At 41.0% G+C, this 25,891-nt stretch overlaps 1 protein-coding gene across 1 annotated transcript in view; it reads right to left on the bottom strand.

Annotated features, from left to right (window-relative positions):
- The window catches only part of LOC117716881 (uncharacterized), a 31,095-nt gene that overhangs the window by 3,083 nt on the left and 2,121 nt on the right, over positions 1–25,891 (bottom strand). The window contains exons 2-7 of the mRNA XM_034513956.2: positions 15,385–15,506; positions 13,169–13,307; positions 11,552–11,673; positions 9,294–9,404; positions 4,364–4,470; positions 159–249 (exon numbers count right to left, since the gene is read on the bottom strand). Coding sequence (XP_034369847.1) covers positions 159–249; positions 4,364–4,470; positions 9,294–9,404; positions 11,552–11,673; positions 13,169–13,307; positions 15,385–15,506 — 692 coding nt within the window. The remainder of the gene's footprint in view (positions 1–158; positions 250–4,363; positions 4,471–9,293; positions 9,405–11,551; positions 11,674–13,168; positions 13,308–15,384; positions 15,507–25,891) is intronic.

Genomic DNA, 25,891 nt, shown 5'->3' with positions numbered 1-25,891 from the left:
CTATGCCAGCTTCAAACTCCGAGATCTACCTGTCTCTCCCTCCTGAGTGCTGGAATTAAAGGCCTGTGCTCCCACACCCAGGTTGGGAACCCTAGGTTTAATTCCCTCTACTACCAAAACCAAGCAACCAACCAACAGTAGGAGAAGTAGTCACATACCTCTAGACCCAGGAGAGACTCTTGGAGACTTGGCACTGTCACTAACAGTGATCCTTCTTTTCTTACATTATGGATGATGCAGCTCCAGGCACTAGAACACATTGAAGACTGATGTAAGAAAACAGTAAGATAATATTGCATATTAATCAGAGTAGAGATAGCTCTCTTGCTCAATGTCTCCCATTCTCTCTCATGATGGGGAGGAGAGCCATAGCCTGTTAGCAATCTGCTCTGCCTCTAAGTCATAACCCCATCCAAGTCTGGCGGTTCACACCTGGGATCCCAGGACGGAGGAGACTAAGGCAGGAGGCTCCGCTTGGTTACAAACCAGCCTGGGGCACAAAGTGAGCTTCAGAGCACCAGCCTTGGCTATAGAATCAGACCTTATCTCAACAAAGCAACAACAAAACCAACAAAACCCTGGAAGTAGCCTTTAATATACAACCCAGCAACTGTACACTTTGTTATTTACACAATGAAATTAAAAACACGTATCTACAAAAAAGATCTGTACGTGATTATTTATTGTAGTTTTATTCATAATTTACCAAACTTGAAAGCAATCATGACATCCTTTGTAGGAGAATGAGTAAATTGTGACATACCTAGACAACTGCACATTGTTCAGCTCTAAAAGGAAATGTGTGCTCAAGCCATGAAGACGTGGAGAAACCTCATGCCTGTTGCTAGAGAGGAAAGCTGACCTGGAAGAGCCCTGGGTTCTATGATTTTAACTATCACATTCTGGAAAAGTAAAACTATGGGTTGGCTAAAAGATCAGCAGCTGCCAAGGGTGAGTGAGAGGACAAAGAGCTGAGCAGGGGATTTTTAGGGCCCATGTTTTAATGCTGGTTGAATGTCACTATACATCCACACACATACAACACACAGACGCGGGCTGTGCAGCACCGAGAGTGAATGCTACTGAAAACTGGAAACTTCTGGTGACTATGCAGTACCCAAGACCCATCACAAGCATAAGAATCACACAAGTGAAGCAGGATGCTGTTCTGGTGGGAGGGATGAAAATGGCACAGACTCTGCAGGTGTGTGGGGTAGCATGTACAGGAAATCTTTATCTTTTTAAAAGTTTTGCTGAGAACTCAAAACTTCACTATAAAAAGCAAAACAAAAACCTGACATGTTAGCTTTTATCAGACACTGGATTTTTTTTTTTTTTTTTTTTTTTGAATAGGATGACAAAGGAAAATGCAATCGGTATCTAGAAATCTGAATGGGCAAAATGTTTACCCACAGGAAATAGAACTACAGCAACACAGTAGAAACTGGTACGTTTCCCAGTTCCTGAGGGGTGTTGGTAAAGTTACGAGGTCATAGTACTGATGTTAACAAGACGGGGGTGTGGGTCACCGTAAAGGTTCTGAGTAAGAGAAAAGACGTTTTCAGAATCTCACAAGTGAAGCAAGATCAGCATCAAAGCTTTGGACTTTCTCCACAAAGCACAGGAGAGTCAGTCCTTCAGACTGGAACTAGGCTAAGATTGCTAGAAGCTGAAGGACATGAAGAGTCCTGGGAAAACAAGGGGCACAGACGCCAGAAACCAAAATTAACAGTGTGTAGATGTGTATGGTGTGTAGATCAGATCGTTTTAAACTCACATCAAGAGTTAAGTCACACCTCATTTGGCTGGGGGGAGTATTTTGGGGATAGAATTCCAATATTAAATGGCATCTGCAAAGTTTGGTGGGACTAGCCAGTTCTATAGGATAATGAAATGCCCGGCCAATGCATGTCAGAGTGCAGTGTGTGTTTAAGCAGTTCTGTTTAACTCCCAGGGTTGGAATGCACCAGACTGCACTACCTATGATCTTGGCAGTTTACCCCACCAGTGGGGAACTCAGTATGCAGTGAGACTGGTGAGGTGTAGGTGGTGGGTAGTAGTAGCACTTGTATTTATTTTTGGTTAAGGCTACAGCCAGTAAGTTTCATAAGTTTAGACCTTATTTACAAGATAACATAACAGTTTTTTTTTTCAGGGTGCAAATGATAATCACCTAGCACTGCTTCAACTAGAGCTATCTTTTTAATGTGGTTCCTAAAAATGATGTACTTTACAAGTCCATTTAATAAAAAACTGAAAAAGTATATTAGCACGATCTTTTCATTTATCTGAGACAGGTCTCATAGAGCTCAGGATGCCCTGAACTAGCTATTTAGCTGAGTTCACAGCCATAGACTAATGCAGAAGTTCTGTGTCCTGGTCCTGGAGCCCTGACCTAGGGGCAACCAGCAACACTCGAGTTGGGCGGGCTTTGCTCTCCTTTCAGATGGAGAAGCCGCATCACGTTTATTATATACAGTTGAACAGGCGATTGCATGCAGCTGAACCAAGAGGCAGGTTATTACAGACAGCTGACAAGAAGACAGGCTTAGCCAATCTCACTAGACCAGCCTCTGTATGGGAGCAGTGTTCAGACTATAAACATCCAGGGAGAGAAAGCCATGGCAGTCATTTCCTACAGACACTATAAATATCTGCACAGAGAGGATCGGAAAGCTCTGTCATTCCCATGAGTGAGGTGTGGGGTCCTCGACGTGGCCATGACCATGTCAAATAACACACATTCATCCTGGACTTCACTGTTCCCTATACAGAAGTAATTAAATAACATCATGTAGTTCAGTGACTCATGTAGTCTCTATGAATGAATATATGAAAAAAGCTGTTTTTATTTTTGTTTAGAGACAGGGTCTCACAATGGAGCCCTGACTGGTCTGGAACTCAGAGATCTGCTTGCCTCTTCCATCCTAGTGCTGGGAATAAAGGTGTGTCCTGCTACACCAATCTAAATATAGAACCCACCCCACCCCACAGTTCACCAACAGCTCACAACACTCTTCAGCATTCGAAATCTGTGTATCTCCAAAGTGTTTAACAGTTTTCTCTCAATGCCTAATTAATATACTAGTGTTATTATACTCGTCAACAATTACATAATGTTTTTCTTATCTGCAACTAAGTTTAAAAGTGAAAAAGCTGCTGGTGTGATGATAAATGCCTGCGCTGTCAGCATCCGGAGGCAGAGGCAAGAGGGCTTCAGATTCAAGGCCAGTCTGGGCTGCACAGAAAAGTGATCAGACAGTTGCTACCTTCCCTACTGGCTGGAAAGTGAGATAACTCCAGGAACAGAGGACATAGCTCAGAGACAGGGCACCTGCCTAGCATGTACCAGAACTGTAAAAGGTAAACAGAGTTAACTAATTTTGAAGGTTAATATTCTCATCCTCTCTATTAAACCTCGGTTAATCCATACTAGTTTATGGTGTGATGGCCAGTGTTAATTGTCAATTTGACAAAATCTGGAATCACCTGATAAGAGGGACTCTGGGCTAGCTGTTAAGGTATTATCTGGACTGGAGTAACTGACGAGAGCTGGGTAATTAGCATGCACTCCCTGCTCCCTGTTCCTGAGTGTGCATCCATTCCCCATCAGAGAGATGGCACCAAGGAACTGAACAACCTTTCTTCCTTAAGTTGCTTTTCTTAGAGGTTTTTATCACAGCAACAGAAAAGAAACTAAGGCAACAGATTAGCACAATGACAGCAAAGAACAGAGTAAGGAACCACTGGGAACTGCTATTTAACTGCACCCTACGCAAATGTGAGAGTTATACTATCATTTTATATCCATCAAGATTACGTATTACAGGGCCCTCTGAGATGGCGCAGAGTGTATAAGGGTGGCTTCCATAAAGCCCAATGACCTGAGTTTGATACCCAGAACACACACGGTGGAGTGAAGTGACTCTTGCAAATTTTCTTTTGACTTCTACACAGCCACTCTGACAAGCACAAATAAATACATGTAAACTTAAGAAAAAATTAAATACATTTTACAAAATCAGTTTGTCATAATTTTGCATTTAATCTGTTTCCTTATTAAGTTGATATCATGTACAAAAGTATTAAAGAAAAAATAAGAATATTAATAAAACCAAGTTGAGCACTGGATGGTAGTGACAGGCAGATGTCTTGAGTTTGAAGCCAGCCTGGTTTACAGAGTGAGTTAAAGGACAGCCAGAGCTACACAAAGAAACCCTGTCTCAAACAAACAAAAAAACCAAGGAGAGTTTGTCATTTTAAAATTAGCATGAAAACATTTCTACCTTACACCAATCTCTTTTCACACCTTGCTGGATATATTTTAATAACAACAGTTTTCTTGCTTCAGTAAATAACCTACCTGGCCTGTTGAGCCTCAGCAAGAAAATATTCGAAGACATTATTCATTACAATGACGTCAGCAGTTTGCAGCAGTGAACTCTGGGTACAGATGTCTGCATGAAGCACCTAAAGACAGTTCATGTGAGAGGATGAGAGCAGTAGAGCAGGCAGCCACACAGCAGACACCCGCTGGTTCGTGATGCTGTGAGGGCCACAGAGAGATGCTTCATACATAGTAAAGCCAGAAGCTTGCAAACAAGACTGGCTTTGAATGAAATTATTTGTTTTGTTATAATTGTGTTCCTCCTTCCTAATTATTAATTCTTAATGGAGTTTAGAGATTTTTCCATTATAATTACACTGTTAGGTTTAAGAGTCAAAAGATCCAGGTTTCAATTATGGCTCTGCCCAACTAGATTTGTATTGTACTCTTGGGTAGTTAGGTTTTTTGTTTTTGTTTTTTTTTCCTAATAGCGGTTATCAGTCTTGATTACACAATATGAAAATTATGGCCCAATGATTAAGAGCATTTACTCCTCTTACAGAGAAGCAGGGTTGGTTCCCAGTACCCACATGGCAGCTCTCAGCTGTCTGTAACTCCACAGTCCCAGGGGACCCATCCCGTGCCCTCTTCTTAACCCAGTTGGCACCAGCACACATGTGATACACAGACATCCATGGCAGGCAAAACACTGGAAACACATAAAATACAATAAAGTCATCTTAAAAAAATCCCACATCTGTCAAAAACCATTAGAGTAAACTCTACACTGTCAAATCTGTCAAATATTAATATGTCCTATGCTAGCTTGATTCTAACATTCACTTGAATGTTATTACCTGCCAAAAAAAGTAAGCAAAACAATTTATTAAGACACTATCTAGGGCTGAAGTGTTGGCTCAGCACTTGAGAGCACTGAGCTCTTCTAGAGGACACAGGTTCGATTCTCAGCACCCACAGGGCAGCTTATAAGCTTCTGTAACTCCAGTCTCAGGGGAACCAACAGCCTCTTCCGATTTCTGTGGTCTCTAGGCACCGCAGATGGTGCAGACATATGAGTAGGCAAAACACACACATAAAATAATAAAATAAATAAATCTTTTTTAAAAAACCCTACATAACTAAAAAAATGTAACTAAACCATAATTAAGACTTCACAGCACAGGGACAATAACAAGAAGATACACTTATTTGATCAGGAGTAAAACAAATGACGCAATCATCAATAAAAAGAAATATAGCTGGGCTGGAGAGACAGCTCAGAGGCTACAGCTCTGTCACAAACAGCCCAGTTAGTAAGCAGATGTCGTAAATGTGTAGCCTAGCTATCGGCAGATACGTAAACTAGTCAGTGGTTTTATCCTCATTCCTTCTCTTTATCCTGAGCTCTCCTTTCCCTTTCCCATCCACCTTCACCCTTCTCTTCATGGACTTCTACTACACAGACTGGGGAAGAAGATCAGAGGCTCAGTTAATCAAGGCAGCCAACAGGAGTGCTCCCAGGGTCCCAGGGTCGGCGTCTGGACTGATGGCAGTACAGAAGCCATAAAACAATCAAACTCAAGAAAAATGTAGTGGATACCTCTGCTATGCAAGATATTGTAGAGGGAGACAAATCAGGCTAAATGAGATACAGTAAGTGTGCCCAAATGTGTGACACTGGAATAATGTGACAAACACTCAAAACAACTGTCGTCACTCCCTAGTGCTATTAGAGAAGTGAGCTGAGAGCAAGACTAGGAAGAGGGAAAGCTCAGGGCCAGCCTGGAGGAGAGGGTTGGGAGACTGGGAGACTGGGAGACAGCAGACCGTGGGTCACGACAGAGGCTCAAACACAAAGGCACACTTACATGTCACTCTATAGAATGACAATATGGAGTTACTTTTTTTTTTTTAAACAGAAATGGCTACAAACCTAGAAAGATGAACACAACAGGAATAAAAACAACAGACACAAAAATGTTGAAGTTAATAAAAAAAGAGGAAAGGAAGTCTTAAGGAATTTAGAGGAGACCTGAAAAATTGATTTCTGAACTAGAAATAACCTCCATCAGCCTTGCAATTGGCAGTGGCAGCTGAGAGAATAGAGAGAAATACTAAAAATAAGCAGATTTGGTTGACAGGCAGTTTGGGAAACAGTGAGACATCTACATGCTTTTCCCCACCCTGGCAAAAGTGTACAGACTTACAGGATAGGACTGAACAGAGGCTTGTGGTAGGAGGACAGCAGGCCTAGTTGAAGGACAAGGGAATGACTGAAAACGAACCAGCAGAGGTGAGCTGTCCAGCGCTCTCCTCTCCCACTCAGCTCCCAGGACTCTGCTCACTCTCCAGCTCAGACACTGGAAAGTCTGTTCGGGGTGATCAGTCCAGCCCAAAAGGAAAGACTTTAGACATCTGCCCACTATCTACCCACTACGATCACACAGTAGAGAAGCTCTGATTATGAATTTTCACTCGAGATACCAAGAACTTCAATTAGCTGTTTCCTCTCCCATTTCTTTCTTTCTTTTCTTTTCTTTTTTTTTTTTTTTTTCAGTGTTGGAGATCAAACCTGAAGCTCTGTGTACAAGGGAAGCCATGGAGACACCCATGTCTTGCTTCTCAGGCACATATGGGCAGACAACTAAGACTTTGTAGACTGTGGAGGAAGGACTTGCTAAAAACAAAAAAGACTATCACATACCTTTCAAAAACCAAGCAAGAAACTGGACAAATAAATTTAAAAAGAAAAAGCAGTCTAGAAAGTTGGCTTGGCAGTTATGAGCATCTGCTGTTCTTACAGATGACTAGGCTTGGATCCCAGCGCCCACATGGAGAGTCACAACTGCCTGAAACTCCAATTCCCCAGCATCCATTGTTCTCCTCTGGCCTCTGTGGGCAAAAGGCGCCCACGTGGCATACATGAACACAAACAAGCAAAACACACACATAAAAAAATAAATAAATAAATTGAAAAAAAAAAAAAGCAAGCAAGCAAACAAGCAAGCAAGAAATTACGCATAAAGAATTCGCCTGAAAGGGAAGATGGGTTTCAACACATTCTATTAAAAATAACTACAGAAACTGTTTTTGTTGATTTTAAAAGCCTTCAATCCAGTATTTATCTACAACTTCAAGGAGGCGGCAGGGGTTAAGGTTTCCAATAGTCATTGGGTGTCATTGGGTGGTATAAAAAGGTGTTATTTTAGGAATTATGGATGTTAGAGTACTTGTCCCACATATATAAGGTCGTGGGCTTGAGGCCACACTGGAGAAAACAAAACAAAACAAACCCAAGTTTCTCACCAAAAAGTTACTGATGGTAGCTACAGAAGCTACATGTCAGAAAAGTCACATGGGTGTACACCGAAATAATTTATTTTAAAAAGTAATAAAAATTTCAAAAATATAAATATTTTATATACTTTTATCATATTTAAAAAACAAGCAAGTGCTTTATTATTATTATTTATTAAGTATGATTCTTCAGAGGTCTTAATTTTTGTTTTTGTTTTTGGAGATAGTTTCTCTGTATAACATTGGTTGTCTGAACTTGTTCTGTAGTCCAGGCTGGCCTTGAACTCACAGACATCTGCTTGCCTCTGCCTCCTGAGTGCTGGGATTAAAGGCCTGTACCACCACACCAGGCAGAAGTCCTAATTTTTAAAGAAATACTCATTTTCTTTTGTTTTATGTGTATGGGTGTTTTGCCTGCATGTATGCTTGTGTAGCACATACATGCAGTACCTGTGGACGTCAGTCAGAAGCTACTGAGTTGGAGTCACAGGCAGGCTGTTATGTGTGCTGGGAATTGAACCTGGGTCCTCTGCAATGCTCTTAACTGCTGAGCTATCTCTCTAGCTCCCAATGAGTTCTTAATTTTTAAACCTCAATTTTCAACTTAATAGAAATTCCTGTTAGCTATGTGATTATTACATAAGAGCAGTCTAAGGCCAGTCTGGTATACACAGAAAAGAAAACCCATGAAATTTGTTTGCAGTTCTAGAGACTGAATTCAGGATTTTGTACATGGCAGAAAAGTACTCTACACCAAGTGTTACCTCCAGCCCCATAAACTTATTACCAGATAATGTACTTATACTGATCACTTATCTCTACATTTCTAAAACAAGGGTAGGAAAAAGAACAGGGTGGGAGAATAAAATAACTACCTTTATTAGAAAGGCGAAGGTTTCATCCTCCAACTTTTAAAAAGTTTTATTTATTGTTATTCATGTACATGTCTATGTGTCTACTTGTTGGTACACCTTGTGTGTGCAGGTGCCTGTGGGGACCAGAAGAGCACGTTGGATCAGATCAGGAGCAGCTGATCTTACAAGCAATTGTGAACACTGGATGTCGGCCCTGGGAACCCTCTCTGGATCCTCTCCAAGAGCAGCAAACCCACTTACCTGCTGAGCCACGTCTCCAGGTCCTTGACCTTTAACTCACTGAGTTTTTCCAATGCTATGCTGTCCTTAGTATCAGAGATTGTTAATATTCTCTGCATTGCCATGAGACGTATAGAAGCACCTTAGTGAGATTTCAAGGGTCATTGTATTAAACAATCAGACCCCTCCAAAAAGCCAAAACCCCCAAATCTTTTATCTTGTTACTTTTCTTCTACAGGAAAAAGGGAAAACCTGTTCCAGCCCAAGAGAGACATTCTTCCCTAATGACCACTATCCTGTGACATTTACAATAGCTCCCAGTTTACAAGACGATAAGCAACCACGAGCAGTGCAAGCCCTTTAATTTCCAGTTTAATAAAGTTACACTGGCAGCCAGCCTTGGGGAGTTACAGTTCTGTTACCCCAACTGTCTGACACAAAGAAAACAAAGGAAACACTCTGTAGTAAGACAGTCGGTCAGCTCAGTGCATTCCCATACAACAGCAGTGCTGTGAGAATACAGAAGCGGTTAGGTAAGATTCACAGAAGTAACAGGAAAAACACAGTAAAGGTACCTTTATTCTGTCACCGAACTGGTATTTCTTTATGATCATTTCCTGCAATTGGCAAAATTCTCCATTCAGCTCTACCCCACAGAGCTGCACTGCTGAGCTGTAAAGGTAACCCTGAAATGGGAAGACACAGCATGTCACACAACAGTCAGCTCTCAAGTATAGGTTTATGTCTGCCTGAGTTATAAAACCAAATTGTTACAAAACTCACAAAGTTTGGAACTTCTCCAATCAGGGCTTTGCTTGAAGTTATTAATTTTTATTACATAGCTATATTTTTAAAGACTAGCTTTTAAAGTTTCCTGATAAAACTGGGCATTCAGCAAAATTGGAAATGATGAAGACGGCCACATTCCCAACCTCTGTGGGGTCTAGTCAGCCTTCATAATTTCTGGGAAGGTTATATCCAGGAGTTAATCTGTAAGGAATGCAGGGACAACCACACACCATTTGAAACTAAGGGAGGAAGGTAACCAGCCCAACCAGCGAACAAGGACGAGGAAAACTGCTGGAAACTGTGATGTTCCTGTTACAGAGTAACAAACGATAATCTGGAAGAAAAAGTCTGCTGGTTTTGTCAGGTAACCTTCTGTTTAAGGGTTGTTTGTTTTGAGACAGAATTCATGTAGCACAGGTTGGTTCTGAACTTATCTTCTGGATGCTAAGATTAGCGACATGTACCACTATGGCTGTCTCCTAAAGATGACACCTACCAACATATGCCAAAACCAAGTTTGAATCTATAGCTTCATCATGCATGTTTATAATATTTATTTATAACATGTTTCAAAGTGCATATGTAAAATATTAAGGAATTTAGTATTGATTCAGTGATATATTGTAGGAAAAAAAAATCAATATATTCACATTATCAACGCTGATACTATACCTGTGATGTCAGTTATTTGACATTACATTTTTTGCATGGCTCTTTTTTTCTTTTCTTTCCCTCCTTCTCTTTGTTTTTCTTTCTCCTCCTCCTTCTTCTTCCTCTGTCTGTCTGTCTGTCTGTCTGTCTGTCTGTCTGTCTGTCTGTATCTGAATGCATAGGTGTATGTGCTCATGGGCATGCCAGAGAATGGTGTCTTCCTCTCCGGCCCTTCACCTTACTGCACCAAGACAGGCAACACTCTTTAAATAAAGCTGTGGGGCGAGGTGGGCAAAGCAGCTGCACTTACACCTGGCTCTCAGAAGGCTGAGTGAGGACCCTTGGAAGGCCAGCCTTAGATCTGCTGGGTCTCAAACCCAACCCACCCACCCACCCCAAAAAAACCCCAGGAGCACTAATAACAAAAGCCAACAAACTGTATCATCTATTCAAAGAAACTTTAAGCCAAGCTTTAAAGAATAAGTTTCTACCTAAAGCAGGAAGCAATTCTGAAAACGGACAGCACCTGCTTCAGCGGGAGTCCTTATTGCTATGGCCTCGTGGTTTGGGTTTTGTTTGTTTGTTTGTTTAAAACAAGGTACTAATGACAGCTAGAAACCATATTTAAATTTTTTTGATAAATTGATTTAAGAAAGTTAAGCACTCATGATTTGAATTTATAACAAGATGTCAGATTTCAGAAACAAAAGAAATGTGCTTGTTTTGGGACACAGAAAATTGGACATGATGTATTCTTGGATATCAGCATCACCTAGTGTGCACACTTGAAGACAAGAACTAGAAACCCAGAGCTAGCAAGGGATTTGCTATGGCCACGCAAAAGTTTCTTAGGCTCAATATATTTGTTATTTTTGTGAATTCTTATCAAAACACACTATATTATTTTAATATAGCACAAAGAAACAGAAGCCAGGGATGGAGACAATCCCCAACCACAGTGCTTAGTAGGCTGAGGCAGGAGATAGGAGTTCAAGGTTATCTTCATCTACAGAGCGAGTTTGAAGCCAGCTGGGCCATATTAAAAAAAATCGCCCTCCCTACTCCAAAACAAAACAAACAAAAAACAGAGGGGGGAGTGAGTGGGGAGGGGAGAGGAGAGAGTCAGCCACATGATCTATTCTGTTTATATCTGTCATTTGTGTTGTGGAGGCAAACCAGGAGAAGAAACCGGACAACAGCTGTCCTTGAAATTCCAAACCCAATTATTACCACCAAGCAGAATTTAGGAGCCTGCCAATGGATTCTGTTTTAACCTTATCCTGTTACTTTAGTAATAAAGCCAAGCTGTCACCTTGGATGGTGGCAGGCAAAGCTGTCGCTAGCAGAGAAAGTATTTTCCACATGGTGAGTATGTCCACAAGCTGCACTTTACCCCATAAAGGACCGTGCCAAGTCTGGAGCCAACGTCAACCAAGACCTTTCCTGACAGATCAGGGAGCACATGATGATAAATGAACTTCAACTCCATGAGGGAGAAGGAATGGGAAATAAATCCTGGAGGAAGAAGAGAATGAGCAGCAAGTTATGATTTTTGTTTGTTTGGGTTTTGGGTTTTTTTGTTTTTTGTTTTGTTTTTTTTTTTTTTTTTTGAAACAGGGCCTCCCTATGTAGCTCTGGCTGGCCTGGATCTCACAGAGATCTGCCTACTTCTACCTCAGAGTTTTGGGATTAGGCCTGTACCACCTCACCTGGCTAGTTGGGGTCACTTCTATCCTTGTCTAAGTTTTGCACCCTAGTGTCCGTGATTGACTGACTTGTTTTCCTCTGACCTGGAGGGAACTCAAAAGACACAATATCATGTCCTACATAATGTAACTGTCAAGAAGAGGAGATATCTTGGTCAAACAATAACAACAACAACAACACCCCAAAGATGGAAACTAAATTGAAGCATGTGGACCAATCTCCAGGGAGAAATCTGGGGTGTGCCTCTGTGTCAGAGTTGGGAGGGGCTAGGCCACCGAAGCCCTCCCCTCCCTTGGATCCCATCCTCACACCCCTCAGAGCTCCAATGATTCCTCTGGGGTATCCTGAAGCTAGACAAAGCCCTTGTCATCTGAGTACTGTCAGAGTCATTCATGGTGACAACCATCTTAGATTCTTAGTTATCTGAGCTGTTCTGTTCAGTTACCTGAGTCATCCTTTATCACTGGTTAGATGGGGAGACAGAGGCTAAACCTTCAGACTTATTTGTCAAACTTAGTTGTATAAATGTTTACACACCAGCCGTTTGGTGGATGGTGTTGCAGTTATTCATGGTTCAGTTTTCCCTCTAGTTCCCAGCCACATCTTTCTCCATCCCCTGAATGTAATCCTTAGAGATGCGTCATTTGAGCAAAACAATGCCTAAATAAACATTTCTCAGAGTTGTCTGTCTATTTTATCACCTCCTGACGTGCTAAGCGGGGAAACTATTTCACGGGAAGTCAGCATGTGGTCTGTGTATTGGTCTCTCCTGAGTATGTGAAGTATGAGGCTTGTCCTCTGTTTTCAGTCATGTCTGATTAGTCTCTGGATTGCAGCTATCTTTGATTAAACAGTTTCCAGATGTGAAAAATATTTCTCGGTAGAACACTGAGTAAACAGACATTCACTTTAAAAAACCGAAACTATTGCATCTCATCTATCTTCCTATTCACCAGTTACCTACGTACTCAGAGTGTGTGAGGGGAGTGCAGGCTCGAGTGTGCCTCAGTGCACACGTGGCAGTCAGAGAACTTGAGGAAGCTGGTGCTCCCCTCCTATCGGGTGGTTCCCGTGATCAAACTCAGAGCATCAGGTTTGACAGCAAGCCTTTTGCCCACCGAGCCATCTCGCTGGCCCTTAGAAAATATTTCTACGTGGTTTCCTTACTTTAGTTTTGGTAATGGCTATGCTAGAGGTTAGCTTTTATCCTAAAAAATATTCAATAGTCTGATTACAAATTTACACACTAAAGACAGGGGGGAAAAGCCACTTAAGTAACAGCCCTGCAGACTTGGATGCCTACCCAAGGGCGCTGTTCGGTGAGAGCCACACACCATACAGTAGTTTCTGCTCATTTTCCCTTCCTCACATAATCTATCAATAAAGTCTTCATCATACAGGAATGCATCAACATGAACTGTGGGTTCTGGCTGTTGTCGTATCTGCAAAGACACATCAAAGAAAACGAAGTTCAAAGAAGCTTCTTGTACTGCTAAATAAGGCAAAACAGCAGTGGCCACCATGCTACACTCTGAGAGCAGGCACAGAAGGCACTGCTGCTCATTCAATCCTGTCTACTTCACCTCCTCTTCCTCCTTTTTCAAAAAAACAAAACAACAACAAAAACAAAAAACCTGAAACACTGATAACTCTGTCTTTAATCTGGAAGGACACAAAGCATGGCTGAGATCTAACTTTGAATCTTACATATCAATTACCATCAAAATACTAGCAAGACATCTTTATTCAGAAAGCCAGGTTTTCAAATTGCTAAAATATTATTAAACCTTCAGGTTTATATATGTAGGCATGGCAGTTCCATTTGTAATACCAGCACTTAGAAGACTGAAGCACGAGTGTCTGAATTTGAGGCAAATTTGAGCAATATAGTAAATTCAATGACCAGTCAGGGTTACAGCCTGTATCAAAAACCAAAACAGGCTGGGTATGGAGGTATATGCCTTGATCACAGTACTTGGGAGGCAGACACATTCAGATTTTGAAGGAAGCCTGGTCTACACAGCAAGTTCTAGGCCAGTCAAGGCTATAGTGAAACTGTCTCAAAAATAAGTAAGTCAGACAGTGATGGCACTCAGAAGGCAGAAGGATCTCTGAGCTCAAGGCCAGCCTGGTCTACAGAAAGAGTTCCAGAACAGCTAGGGCTACACAGAAAAACATAGACTCAACAAACAAACAACCAAACCTGTTATGTATAATATATATAAAACTATATATATATTATATATTAAATATATATTTAATATATAAAATATGCTAAAAACATGTAGCTGCCTCCCAACAATCTTGCCTTAGCCTCCCAAGTGCCTGAATTACAATGCTTATTTTCCTTTTGAAAAACTTCAAAGTATTTTTAAAGGTTATTAATAAATGCTTTTCCTTATTTAACAAATTATATTACAGCACAGTGTTGATACGAATATTAACTGTCTTACAAATCCAGGATTAACAACTCCCCAAACTGTGTTCTGAAAGCTCAGCTTTAATACCACCTTCTACTTTGCTCTGCTCTTCCCCCTGAGACAGGGTTTCTCTGTATAGCCCTGGTTTTTCTGGAATTTGCACTGTAGATCAATTTGCTCTATGGACCAGGCTGGCCTCAAACTTAGAGATCCACCTGCCTCTGCCTCTGCCTCTGCCTCTGCCTCTGCCTCTGCCTCTGCCTCTGCCTCTGCCTCTCTGCCTCTGCCTCTCTGCCTCTCTACCTCTGCCTCTCTGCCTCTCTACCTCTGCCTCTCTGCCTCTCTGCCTCTCTCTCTGCCTCTCTCTCTGCCTCTCTGCCTCTCTGCCTCTCTGCCTCTCTCTCTGCCTCTCTCTCTGCCTCTCTCTCTGCCTCTCTCTCTGCCTCTCTCTCTGCCTCTCTCTCTGCCTCTCTGCCTCTGCCTCTGCCTCTGCCTCCTGAGTGCTGGGATTAAAGGCGTGCGCCATCACTGCCTGGTTCTCTTTGTTCTTCTGAGATCCATTCTGAAGGCCAGCATTGGTTCTAAGACTGGCTAAGTTTAGTTTAGTTCACAATATCCATATATTATTGAAATGTTTTGGCTTTAAGTTGGTGTGGTGTTACATACCTGTAACATCTGGGAGGCCGAGACTTCAAATTTGAGGCCAGCCAGTTCTACAGAGCAAGACCTGAGCAATAAAACCTGATTAACCCACCAAATAATCAAACAAACGATACCCCCCAAAACAAACAACAAACAAACCTGAAACATAGGATGTAATTCCTCTGCTCAGATATTTGGAAAGGGAAAAAGCCAGCCTGTTAACACTTAATTTTTTTTTAATAGGCGGATAAACAGAATTCTCTACAAAGCATTCACTGAGTATATAGTACCCAGAATCCAATAGTTAAAGCCTGAAAAGAAAGGGGTACATGGTGGAAACAGTAAATGAAATATTGCTTAAAGCTAAATTTACAACTAAAGAGACTATAATGTGTGGGGTTGGGGAAAAACAGATTTCTTGAGTTGGACAAAAAGAAATGAATTTGGTTCAACCTACTTTTTGAAGGGCCAGGTGTTCTGAGCAAAGCACAGCTTCTAAGGGCAAACAGTCCCGCAGGTCATCAGCTATGTTCTTCAGCATAACGTCATTATTATCCTGAGTAAATCCATCAAAATCCCCTGAAAAACAATAAAAAGGAGGGGCTGGAGAGATGGCTCAGCAGTTAGGAGAACTATCTGTTCTTAACCAAAGGACCCAGGTTCAATTCCCAGCACCCACATGGCAGCTCACAACTGTCTGTAATTCCAGTTCCAGGGGATCTAACACTGTCACACAGACATACATGCAGGTAGAATACCAATGTACATAAAATAAAAATAAATAAATTATAAAAATAGTGTGCAAAGGAAAAAGAAATACCTCCCACTCTTGCCATCATTCCTAGACTAAGTGATTACGGAAGGTGCATTTTCCATCAGAGAAAAAACTTTCTAAACACTGACATAGCAGCATTAGTCTAAGGTTCACTTAAAATGAGGAGATTTTCAGGCTGTCAAGATGGCTCAATGAGTAAAAAACACTTCTTAAAAAGCATGATGACCTCAGTTCAATCCCTGGAAGCCACAGAGTAGGAAGGACTAACTCCACAGGCTGTCCGCTGGCTTCCCATGTGTGCTATAGAGCTGTACACACACAAAATAAACACATATAAAAAACAGATGTCTAAAAAGAAAATGAATTGGGGGCTGGAGAGACGGCTCAGAGGTTAAGAACACCGACTGCTCTACCAGAGGTTCTGAGTTCAATTCCCAGCAACCACATGGTGGCTCACAACCATCTGTAATGGGATCTGATGCCCTTTTCTGGTGTGTCTGAAGATAGCTACAGTGTACTCACCTACATAAAATAAGTAAATCTTTTAAAAATAAAATAAAATGAATTGTTTTCTTTTTCCAAACCACTTATCAAATAAAAGCAAAGAGATTCAAGAAAATAAGTAGTATTTAAAATGCTTTCTTTTAATTCATGAATAGTACTCCTTTAGTTTTCAGGGTATTAAAGTCACTAATAAATAATAAACTATTTCATCTTTGAGCATGTGACTCTTATTGTTCAAGGATGACTCAGAAGACAGACAGCCTCAATCTGAACATCTTGACTCCAGTGAAATGCATTCAAGCTGTGAGAGTAATAGGGCAGGGGATGCTGTGGCCCAGGTGGCAGAGTGCTTGCCTACTTGTACTGGGCCCCAATTTGTTCTCAGCAATTCATGAACATGTGGTGTCTTGCACCTGTAACTCCAAGAAGCAGGAAGATCATACCTAATATTACTGGCTACACGGTGACTCTGCGGCTGCTCTGGGCTATCTAAGACCCAGTCTCAAAACGTAAACCAAATAACCAAGAGTAACACTGCCAAAAACTACATAATCCACTTGAAATCATGTTGCTCTGGTTTACTATAGCAAAGGATGAGAAATTAATATACATGTATATTAATTGTGTGGACATAAGGTCTACTCTGAGATCCAGATAGGCCTTGAACTCAAAGCAATCCTGCTTCAGGCTCCTGGAGTACTGTAATTATAGGTGTATGTTATAATGCCTGGCTAAAACAGAATATTTCTTTAAAATTATTTTTGAAAAAAATATTTATTAATTATATCTGTATGAGTGTTTTGCCTATATTTATGTGTAAGCCTCATGTGTGTTTCTAAGGAAGTCAGAAGACATCAAATCCCTTAGAACTGGAGTTTGGTTGTGAGACCATAACATGTGTGTCTTGGGGACTGAGCCATCTCTTCAGGAATCAAATAGGACATTTTAAAAGGCTGTGACCAGGGTTAGAGAGATGGTTCAGCAGTTAAGAGCACTGACTGCTCTTCCAAAGTTCAATTCCCAGCAAACACATGGTGACTCACAACCATCTGTAACAGGATCCAGTGCCCTCTTTTTGTGTGTCTAAAGACACCAACAAGTGTAGTTACATACATAAAATAAGTAAATAAATCTTAAAACAAAAGAAAACACTGTGGCCAACACTTGGTCTGGTAGAAGGGCAGAAATAAAGATGGTAAAGATATGGTAAGAGATTAATAGTGAGCCAATCTAGGTAAGGGTACACAATGGCACTCGTTTTTCTGTAGTTTCCACTTCCTGTGGATTCAACTGTATTACCTGTAAGTAGTTCATAAACAACCTAAGACAGAATATGACGTATCTGGAAATGAAACACTCTTAGAGGCCAGCTTCTCTCTAGGATGCCCAATGGAGACTGGGAGAGACTATGACTAAAATGGTAGATTGGAAAACAAAGGAGTTTACCTTTCTCTGAAAAGACTATAACTACGGGTCCTTGCCAGGACATAAGGAACACAGTTTTCCTTACTGTTAAAAAGAGCTATGAAGCCAGACATTGTGGTTCACATCCCTGTGGTCTTAGTTCTCAGGAAGGCTGAGACTGGAGGATCGCTGTGCTGGAAGCCAGTCTACACAAAACATTGAAACCGTAAAAAAAAAAAAAAAAAAAAAAAAAAAAAAGAAATTGCTGTGTAGATTAACGGCAAAGCCGAGTGGCTGAACACATGCTTAGAGAATAAAAAGCCCTATTTTTTTTATCTCCAGTATGATAACAGGAAGGCAGAGAAAGATGAATAATTCTAGAAACAAATCAAGGACATCTTGAAGGGAATATCATTCCATTTCTTCCATTTCTACATCCTCCAAAACTTTTGTTATTTTGAAGTATGACCACGATTTTTTCTTTTGTGCGTATGTGTACAAGTATGTATGCGTGTGCACATGCATACGCACCTGCGCTGGAGGCCAGATGTCCAATGGTGTCTTTCTCAGTCACTCTCTACCTTAAGTTCTGATGGTCTCTCACTGAATCTGGAGCTTGTCAACTCAGTTAGACCAGCTGACAGTGAGTCCCAGGCCTCCTTTCTTTGCACCTCCCCAGTACTGGAATTATAGGCAGTGCCCAGCTTCTTACTGGGTGTTGGTGATCCAAACTTTGGTTCTCAGGCCTGCATAGCAAGCACTTCACCCACCCACTGCATAATCTCCCCAGCACTATGATCATTTTGTAAAAACAATACAAATTAATGTATAAATAAAACTGCATATGAAGCAATGAGATGTTCTGATACATATTTACATTATTTAATATTTAAATCAGGTCAGAAATATCTCTTATACATTTATGGTGAAAACATTCAAAATTTTTTATTCTACTTTTTAAAAAAAATGTATGTCATTATTATCTAGAGCCATCTTATTATGCAAGAGCACACAATTATCTTTCTTTCTTTTTTTTTTTTTTTTTTTTTTTTAAAAGACAGGATCTTACCCTGTAGACCAAGCTGGCCTTGAACTCAGAGATCCACCTGCCTCTGTCTTCTGAGTGCTAGGATTAAAGACACGCACTACCATATCCAGCTTCCTTTTAATTTTTTTTTTTTTTTTAATTAAGTCAGGGACTCATATTGCCTTAACTGGGCCTTGAACTCTTGTTTCTGCTGCCCCAACCTTTCAATTGCTGGGATTACAAATGTGTACCTCCATACCTAGTTTGTTTTTTTGAACAACAGTTTTTGGAAATACTTATTTTGTGTGCAGTGAGGACAGTTTTTAAGAGTTGGTACTTCTTGCTTTATGTGGAATCCTGGGAGCAAACTCAGGTTGTCAGGTTACCCACCAAGCCATCTTGGTGGCCTCTGGCTTTTATGTATGTGAGCACACTGTCACTCTCTTAGACACACCAGAAGAGGGCACTGGATCCCATTACAGATGGTTGTGAGCCACCATCATGATGGCTGCTGAGAACTGAACTTAGGACCTCTGGAAGAGCAGTCAGTGCTCTTAACCACTGAGCCATCTCTCCAGTTTCCTCCTTTTTTTGAGACAAGGTATAGCTATGTACTCTTGGCTTGCTTCAAACAAACTATGTAGACCTGGCCTCAAACTCACAACTATCTGCCTCTTTCTCCTGAGTGCTGGGATCAAAGGTGTGAGCCCACCAAGCCTGGCTCTCTTCTTTTTGTTTGTTTTTTGAGACCAAGTTTCTCTTGTGTAGCCCTGCCTGTCCTAGAACTCCCTCTGTAGAGCAGGCTGGCCTTAAAGTCACAGAGATCAACCCACTACCCCACAAGGCTTCCTTCTTAAACAGGATACTTTTTTGTTTGTTTGTTTAGAATGACATTTTCATGTTATAAATAACTACAAATGGGATAATGTTTCATAGCTTGCAAAGTTCTTTCATATACAGAGTCAGTTCACTGCTACAGCACCAACATGAAGGAGGGAAAGCTAGCCCACATTTAGGACACTGGGTCGTAAGTTTAACTGAATCTCAGATGCTATATAGAAGGCCAGTAGCAGTGTGAAAGCTGTGGCTGATGCCCATAAGGAAGGTGTTCTTCCTTGCCAGAGTCGGCCTGTCTCTCTGCACAGGAACATTCTTTGTTTGCAAGGGGAATTAACGCCAAAATAACTACTTGGCTCTGACCTGATATGCGAAGGCCTTTTTCTTTCCTTACACATCTAGTTTAATATTCTAAGTTGCTCCTTCCTAGTTCTAGGAGGCAGACTATAACTTATAATGAAACAAAATAGAGTTAACAAACTCACTGTTTTAGGTGGAACATGAAGAGTGTCTTAAGTGGCATTGTCTTCTCCCAACATGGCCTTTCCCCACCATATTCCTAAAATCTAATTACATTTTCCCAAGGTGTTAATTAATACCTAGAATCTGCTAAGTTGCTCTTAAAGATAAAACAGTCTGTGAGAACTTGTATGACTCAAATTTAATTTACTTACACCAGGACTCTTAAAGAAAACCAAAAAATCTCATATTAAATGAAAATATCCTAAGGCCCAATTTCTTTAAATTTAGTTACAAACAGTCAAGTTAACAAAACAATGTCTTGATATAAGTTTACCTTCTGAAATCAAAGGATCTTAGGAAGCTACGCTATGACCTCCTCTGTTACCAGTGGCAGAGTACCATGTACCATGATATACAGAATACTGTGTCTTGATGTCTGATACTCAGCTGCTCAGGGCTGAGCACATTCAGGGAAGGACTTCTGAGTTTGGCTAAGTTAGAATCTGCTTCTCTAACACTCAATCAGTTTTTTCTTTCAGCCTGAAAGGTATCATTATTTTTAATGCTATGCATTTACTGGATGAACATTCTAGGGATACTAGATTGTGCAAGTTTTCAAATATAGTCATGCACATCTAAGAACCTTACACATGGTACAAATATTAAAAAAAAAAAAAAAAAAGTAACAAACCCCGAGAGCTCTGACTTGATTGCACTCCAAGGTAGAAGGGATTCTCCAGTAACTGCAGGCTGCTCTGTCCTGTTTCTAATGGGATCTTACGTATGAACAACCAACCTTTTTCTCATCTGGCTTCCCCTCTGCTCTTTGGAATGCTATAACTAGATATCTCTAGTTAGACTGCTTGAATCTGAATCCTGTGCTACCAACTTATTATTTAGATGAGTTACTCCTCTCTGCGCCTCAGTTGCCTTTATCTATAAAGTGAAAAGAACCATCCCACATCAAAAGGCTGGGGAGTTAGATGAGAACATAAATGGAATATTTAAATACGGCCTTAGGGAGCTGGTAGGTAGCTCAGTGGGTAAAGGTACCCGGTGGCAAGTCCAATGACCTGGGTTTGATCCCCCAGTTTGACGCCTACAGATTGTATTTTGATCTCTGCATACATGCCCGCACACATTCATACGTACACACATATTAATAATTATAAAAATCTTGTCAGAATTGTAATCAGTCATAACCATCATTCAAGAAGTTCATTTACATCTGAGGATCAGTGATGTTTATTAAGTTCATTTTCTAAAATTACACTTTTAAAGCATTACCAGAGGCTGAAAGACGGCTCAGTGGTTAAGAGCACAGACCGTTCTTACATGGATCCAAGCTCAGTTCCCACATCCCAAACCTGCTATCATTCCAGTGCCAAGCCTTGAGCTTCCTCCAGTGCCTGAACTCAAACGCACATAATGTCCTCCTCCACATATCTCAAAGTAATTTTTATTATCTATGGTGATTGAGACATAACTTAGAACTAAGATTAGCTAACAAATCTTTTTTGCCTAATAATGGCTATAGAAATATTAGAAAGGCAACTGATATACTATGGAAGTGTATAAAAATGGAAATCACTTTAAAATATTTATTACATATTTATCTACTTAATGTGCAGGGGCCACTCTGTGCACATGGATGTTGGAGGACCACCTGTGGAGGTCCGTGCGTTCTTAGCATGTGGGTCTCAGGGAGAGAACTCATGGTGTAGTGTGGCGATAGGTCCTTTAACCACTGAGTCACTTCTCTGGCCTTTGAATTCACTTTAATATTAGATGATATTTACTCTAAGAAACTAAATTTGTTGAAGCTAGGCTTAGTGGCACACGGCTGTGACTCCAGCTATTCCAGAGGATTTCCTGAACCCAGGAGTTTATGGCTGGACTGAGGCAATATAATCAAACTATTGGGAAAAAGAATCTGCTGTTGAAACACTATCCTTCAAAAAAAAATTACTACTACTTTGAGAAAGGGTCTCAACATATAGCTCTAGCTGGTCTGAAAGTTATGATATAGAACAGGCTGACCTTGAACTCACAGAGATCTGTCTACCTCTGCCTTCTGAGTGCTAGGATTTAAGGAACTGCACCATGGTGTCCATCTTAAAAAGATGTTAAATTACATTTAACTTACTTGTACATCTGTGTGTGTGTGTGTGTGTGTGTGTGTGTGTGTACTTTTGTGGTAGAAAGGCATGCAAGGACTCCTTCAGCTCTGATTGTCTCCTTACTCAGGTACTAAAACATGTTGAAGGGTTCTGCAATGTACTTTCCAATTTTCTGAATGACTATACTACATTGCTCTGATAGACATGAGTAAGAATGGGCGGTCTCAGGTGTGGTGGCATGTAGTCCTGCCTTTATCCTCACATTCTTCTGTCCATCTCCCTTCCTACTGGTGGGAGGCTAAGGCAGGGTGGTCATGCATTCTAGAACAGTTTGGAATAAACAGTAAGATCCTAGCTCAAGACAACAAAAGAATATATATTTCATCAAACTGCCTCAGCATTGGATGTAATCATAAAAACACACTTGGTTGTTTTAATTCGCATGTATTCAATTACTAGTTAGACCGAACATCTTTTAACCTGTATGACAGCTATTTCAGGAGGTGTAGTAACAGTTCTTTGAAAACTTTAACCTTTTGGAAAAAGATTAAAGAAGTGTTAATGACCGCCTAAGGACAGTTAAGATTTTCTCAAATGATACAGAAGTAGGAGGGAAGAGAGAAGGAAGAATTTCTCCACGGGGCAACACCAATCCTTTAGAAGTTCTGCTTACATTTAATTAAATATACGGGAAATAAACACCCAGGGCTGATAGCCTAAGGAGCAAACCCCACTCTAGGGGCTGGTGAAACTGACGGTCCAGCGGGAAAGGCACTAGTGTCAGGCACAAGCCTGTGCAAGTTTGGTTACCAGCACCCAAGCAAAGGTGGGTGGAGAGAAGTTCTGACAAAGCTACCTCCACATGCGCGTGTGTACACACACACACACACACACACACACACACACACACACACGTTAACTGTAAGAATTTAAGAACCCTGCTTGTCCTCTGTCGTATGGGCCCTAGCATTGTTCTCTTCTTGTCACTTTAAGGACCTCACGTGGCACCCGTTAACGTCTCACAAGTTCTGTAGTGTAACGTCCCCCCCACCCCCCGTGATGGTTATAAACCCACCTCCTGCTTTAATCTCACTTTCACTCACCTTCCCTACAAGTTTTGAATGGTTTCCTATTTCTTAATGTATTAGACTTCACTGTATACTTTTAAAGCTTAATGTATTAGACTTCACTGTATACTTTTAAAGCTTAATGTATTAGACTTCACTGTATACTTTTAAAGCTTAATGTATTAGACTTCACTGTATACTTTTAAAGCTTAATGTATTAGACTTCACTGTATACTTTTAAAGCTCTTGACACCGGAGTCTTAACTGTCTTAATTTTTTAAAATTTAATTTTAAATCAACAAATAATCATTTTACATTTTTCTGGGATACATGTATAGTTCACAGAAGAACCAAATCAGTCTACTTAAAAATCTGCTTTTTGCTGGGTGATGGTGGCCCACGCCTAAATCTAGCACTCAGCAGGTAGAGGCAGGCAATCTCTGTGAGTTCAAGGCCAGCCTGGACCACAGAACATGTTCCAGCCAAGGCTACACAGGGAAACCCTGTCTTGAAACCCCTGCTCCTCCCCAATTTTGTATCCAACAATCATTATCTCCCCTCTTCACTCCGTTCCCTCTGCGACAAGTAGTGACCACAGCACATTTCTCCAAGTCTGGCAATTTCCTCCTTGCCACGAGAGTACGAGCCTGTGGATGTGTTTGAGCACCTGAGCTTCGGTTAGTAGTGCTCTCTGGGGATGCTGTGGAAATCTGTGGACAAAGGACCTAGCTGGAAGAGAGAGATGACCGTAGGGAAGGACTAGAGGGGTAAAGCCCCCTGGTTCAGCCCACGGTCTTGGCTTCCTGGTTGATTGTGGAAATGTGAGTAACTAGTTTCCATTATTACGTCTTGTCTCCTTTAAGCTACCTCTTGTGAGGTTATCTGAGCCATAGAGATGAGAAATGTATCTACTACAGTGAGATAATCCAGTATCTATCTTCTGTGCCTGGTTTATTTCACATAACACAATACTCTCTATTTTCGAATAATAAGAATTTTCTTCTTTTTAAAGGCTAAGGCATAATCTCAGCATGTGGGAGACACTAGGTCAATGCCACTACTAAAGCAAGCAAGCAAGCAAGCAAGCAAGCAACTAGCAAACAACCAGCAAAGGCTGAGTTCTATTGTATATATATAAAATGTCTTAAAACTATTCATTGATTGATGGCCACTGTTTGCATGTTGTAGACACTGTGACTAATGCTGTAATAAGCAGGGGTCCACACAGGTTTGGTACACTGGTACACCAATTTTAATTCATTTGCATAGGGATATATATATTTGCATACACACACACACACACACACAAAACTATGCTAACTCTATTTTTAGTGTTTTGAGGGCTCCCCCATACCACTTTCCAAAATGTTCTATCAACAATATACAACAATAGCTTTTCCTTCACATTTTGCCACCATGACATTTTTGACGGTTTTGATGAACACTCATTCTGAGAGGTGTGAGGTCAACTTCTCGTTTTCCACTCTCATTATTCCCTAATGGTTCTGCTCTAGACACACCTCAGTTGTTTCCCATGTTCTTCTAAGCACACAGCTCTTTTGACTGTATGACCTATATTCCCCCTCTTGTTCATCCAGGTCTCTACCTTTAATGCGTACAGTGCACAAGTAAGTGCTAGCTTGTCTGATACTTAGTATGCAGCCCTATCATCAGAGAGACTTCTGGTCCCAGAGAAGATGAAGACTTTCCCTTGCTCTCTTCTAAATACAACTAAATGCCCTATAAACAACCCAACCGGCATCACAAAAGAACTCAGAAAACTGGAAAGTGAAATGTTTAGTGACCACAGAATATGAGGAAGTACACTCTGGTAACTGTCTTAAAATCTTTAATATAAGCCGGGCAGTGGTGGCGCACACCTTTAATCCCAGCACTTGGGAGGCAGAGGCAGGTGGATTTCTGAGTTCGAGGCCAGCCTGGTCTACAGAGTGAGTTCCAGGACAGCCAAGGCTAACAGAGAAACCCTGTCTCGAAAAACCAAAAAAAACCAAAAAAAAAAAAAAAAAAAAAAACCAAAAAAAAAAAAAAAAAATCTTTAATATAGACTATACAGGGTACTAGAAGTCTGCAAACCAGAACTGCTATTAAGCACACACAGAAAACAACAAAAGCACAGACTGAAGAAAAGCTTGTTTGTGGCCAGAGACAGAGAAAACAGAATAGCAGAGACCACTGGAGAGCTCCACCCCACTGCACACAGGGCAGTGGGCTCAGCGGCTCAGGGAGCCGGTCTCAGGCCCTCAATGCATGGGCGTTGCCTGACCTTCTGTCCAGGAGCAAAAATAAACGACAGGCTGGTTTTGCCTGCTCTCATCAGTGAAAGGCAGCTTAGCAACACAAGAGGATCCGAAGTGTCTTCGGCTCTTGTAGAAAGAACGGAGTAAACAGATAAGAAAGTAGCAGCCAGGTTCCTTCAGAGAAACCTCTACAACCACCATTCTACTTGATGACAGAAGACTGGGGACAAGGAGAGGACGCCCATTCTTAGTATTTTCACACAGTGTAGTAAAGGTACTAGCTAGCAGACACAGGAAGAAAGGACGCTTTCATGCAGTTTGGGAAAAAGGAAAAGAGCAGAGGTTGGGAAAAGAAAACAGCACAGAGGATGACACACAAACTCATGACGCACTCTACTACTTTTTGTATGGGTTTGAGTTTTGATTTTTCTAAGAGAAACAAAGAATGTGAAGAGGGGTTGAAGGATCTGGGAGGAGTTGGCGGAAGGGGAAATCCATGATCGAAATATA

Source organism: Arvicanthis niloticus, chromosome 11, assembly GCF_011762505.2.
Source record: "Arvicanthis niloticus isolate mArvNil1 chromosome 11, mArvNil1.pat.X, whole genome shotgun sequence".
In the NCBI taxonomy this organism is placed as follows: Eukaryota; Metazoa; Chordata; class Mammalia; order Rodentia; family Muridae; genus Arvicanthis; species Arvicanthis niloticus.
This window is presented reverse-complemented; position numbering and strand designations above follow the sequence as displayed.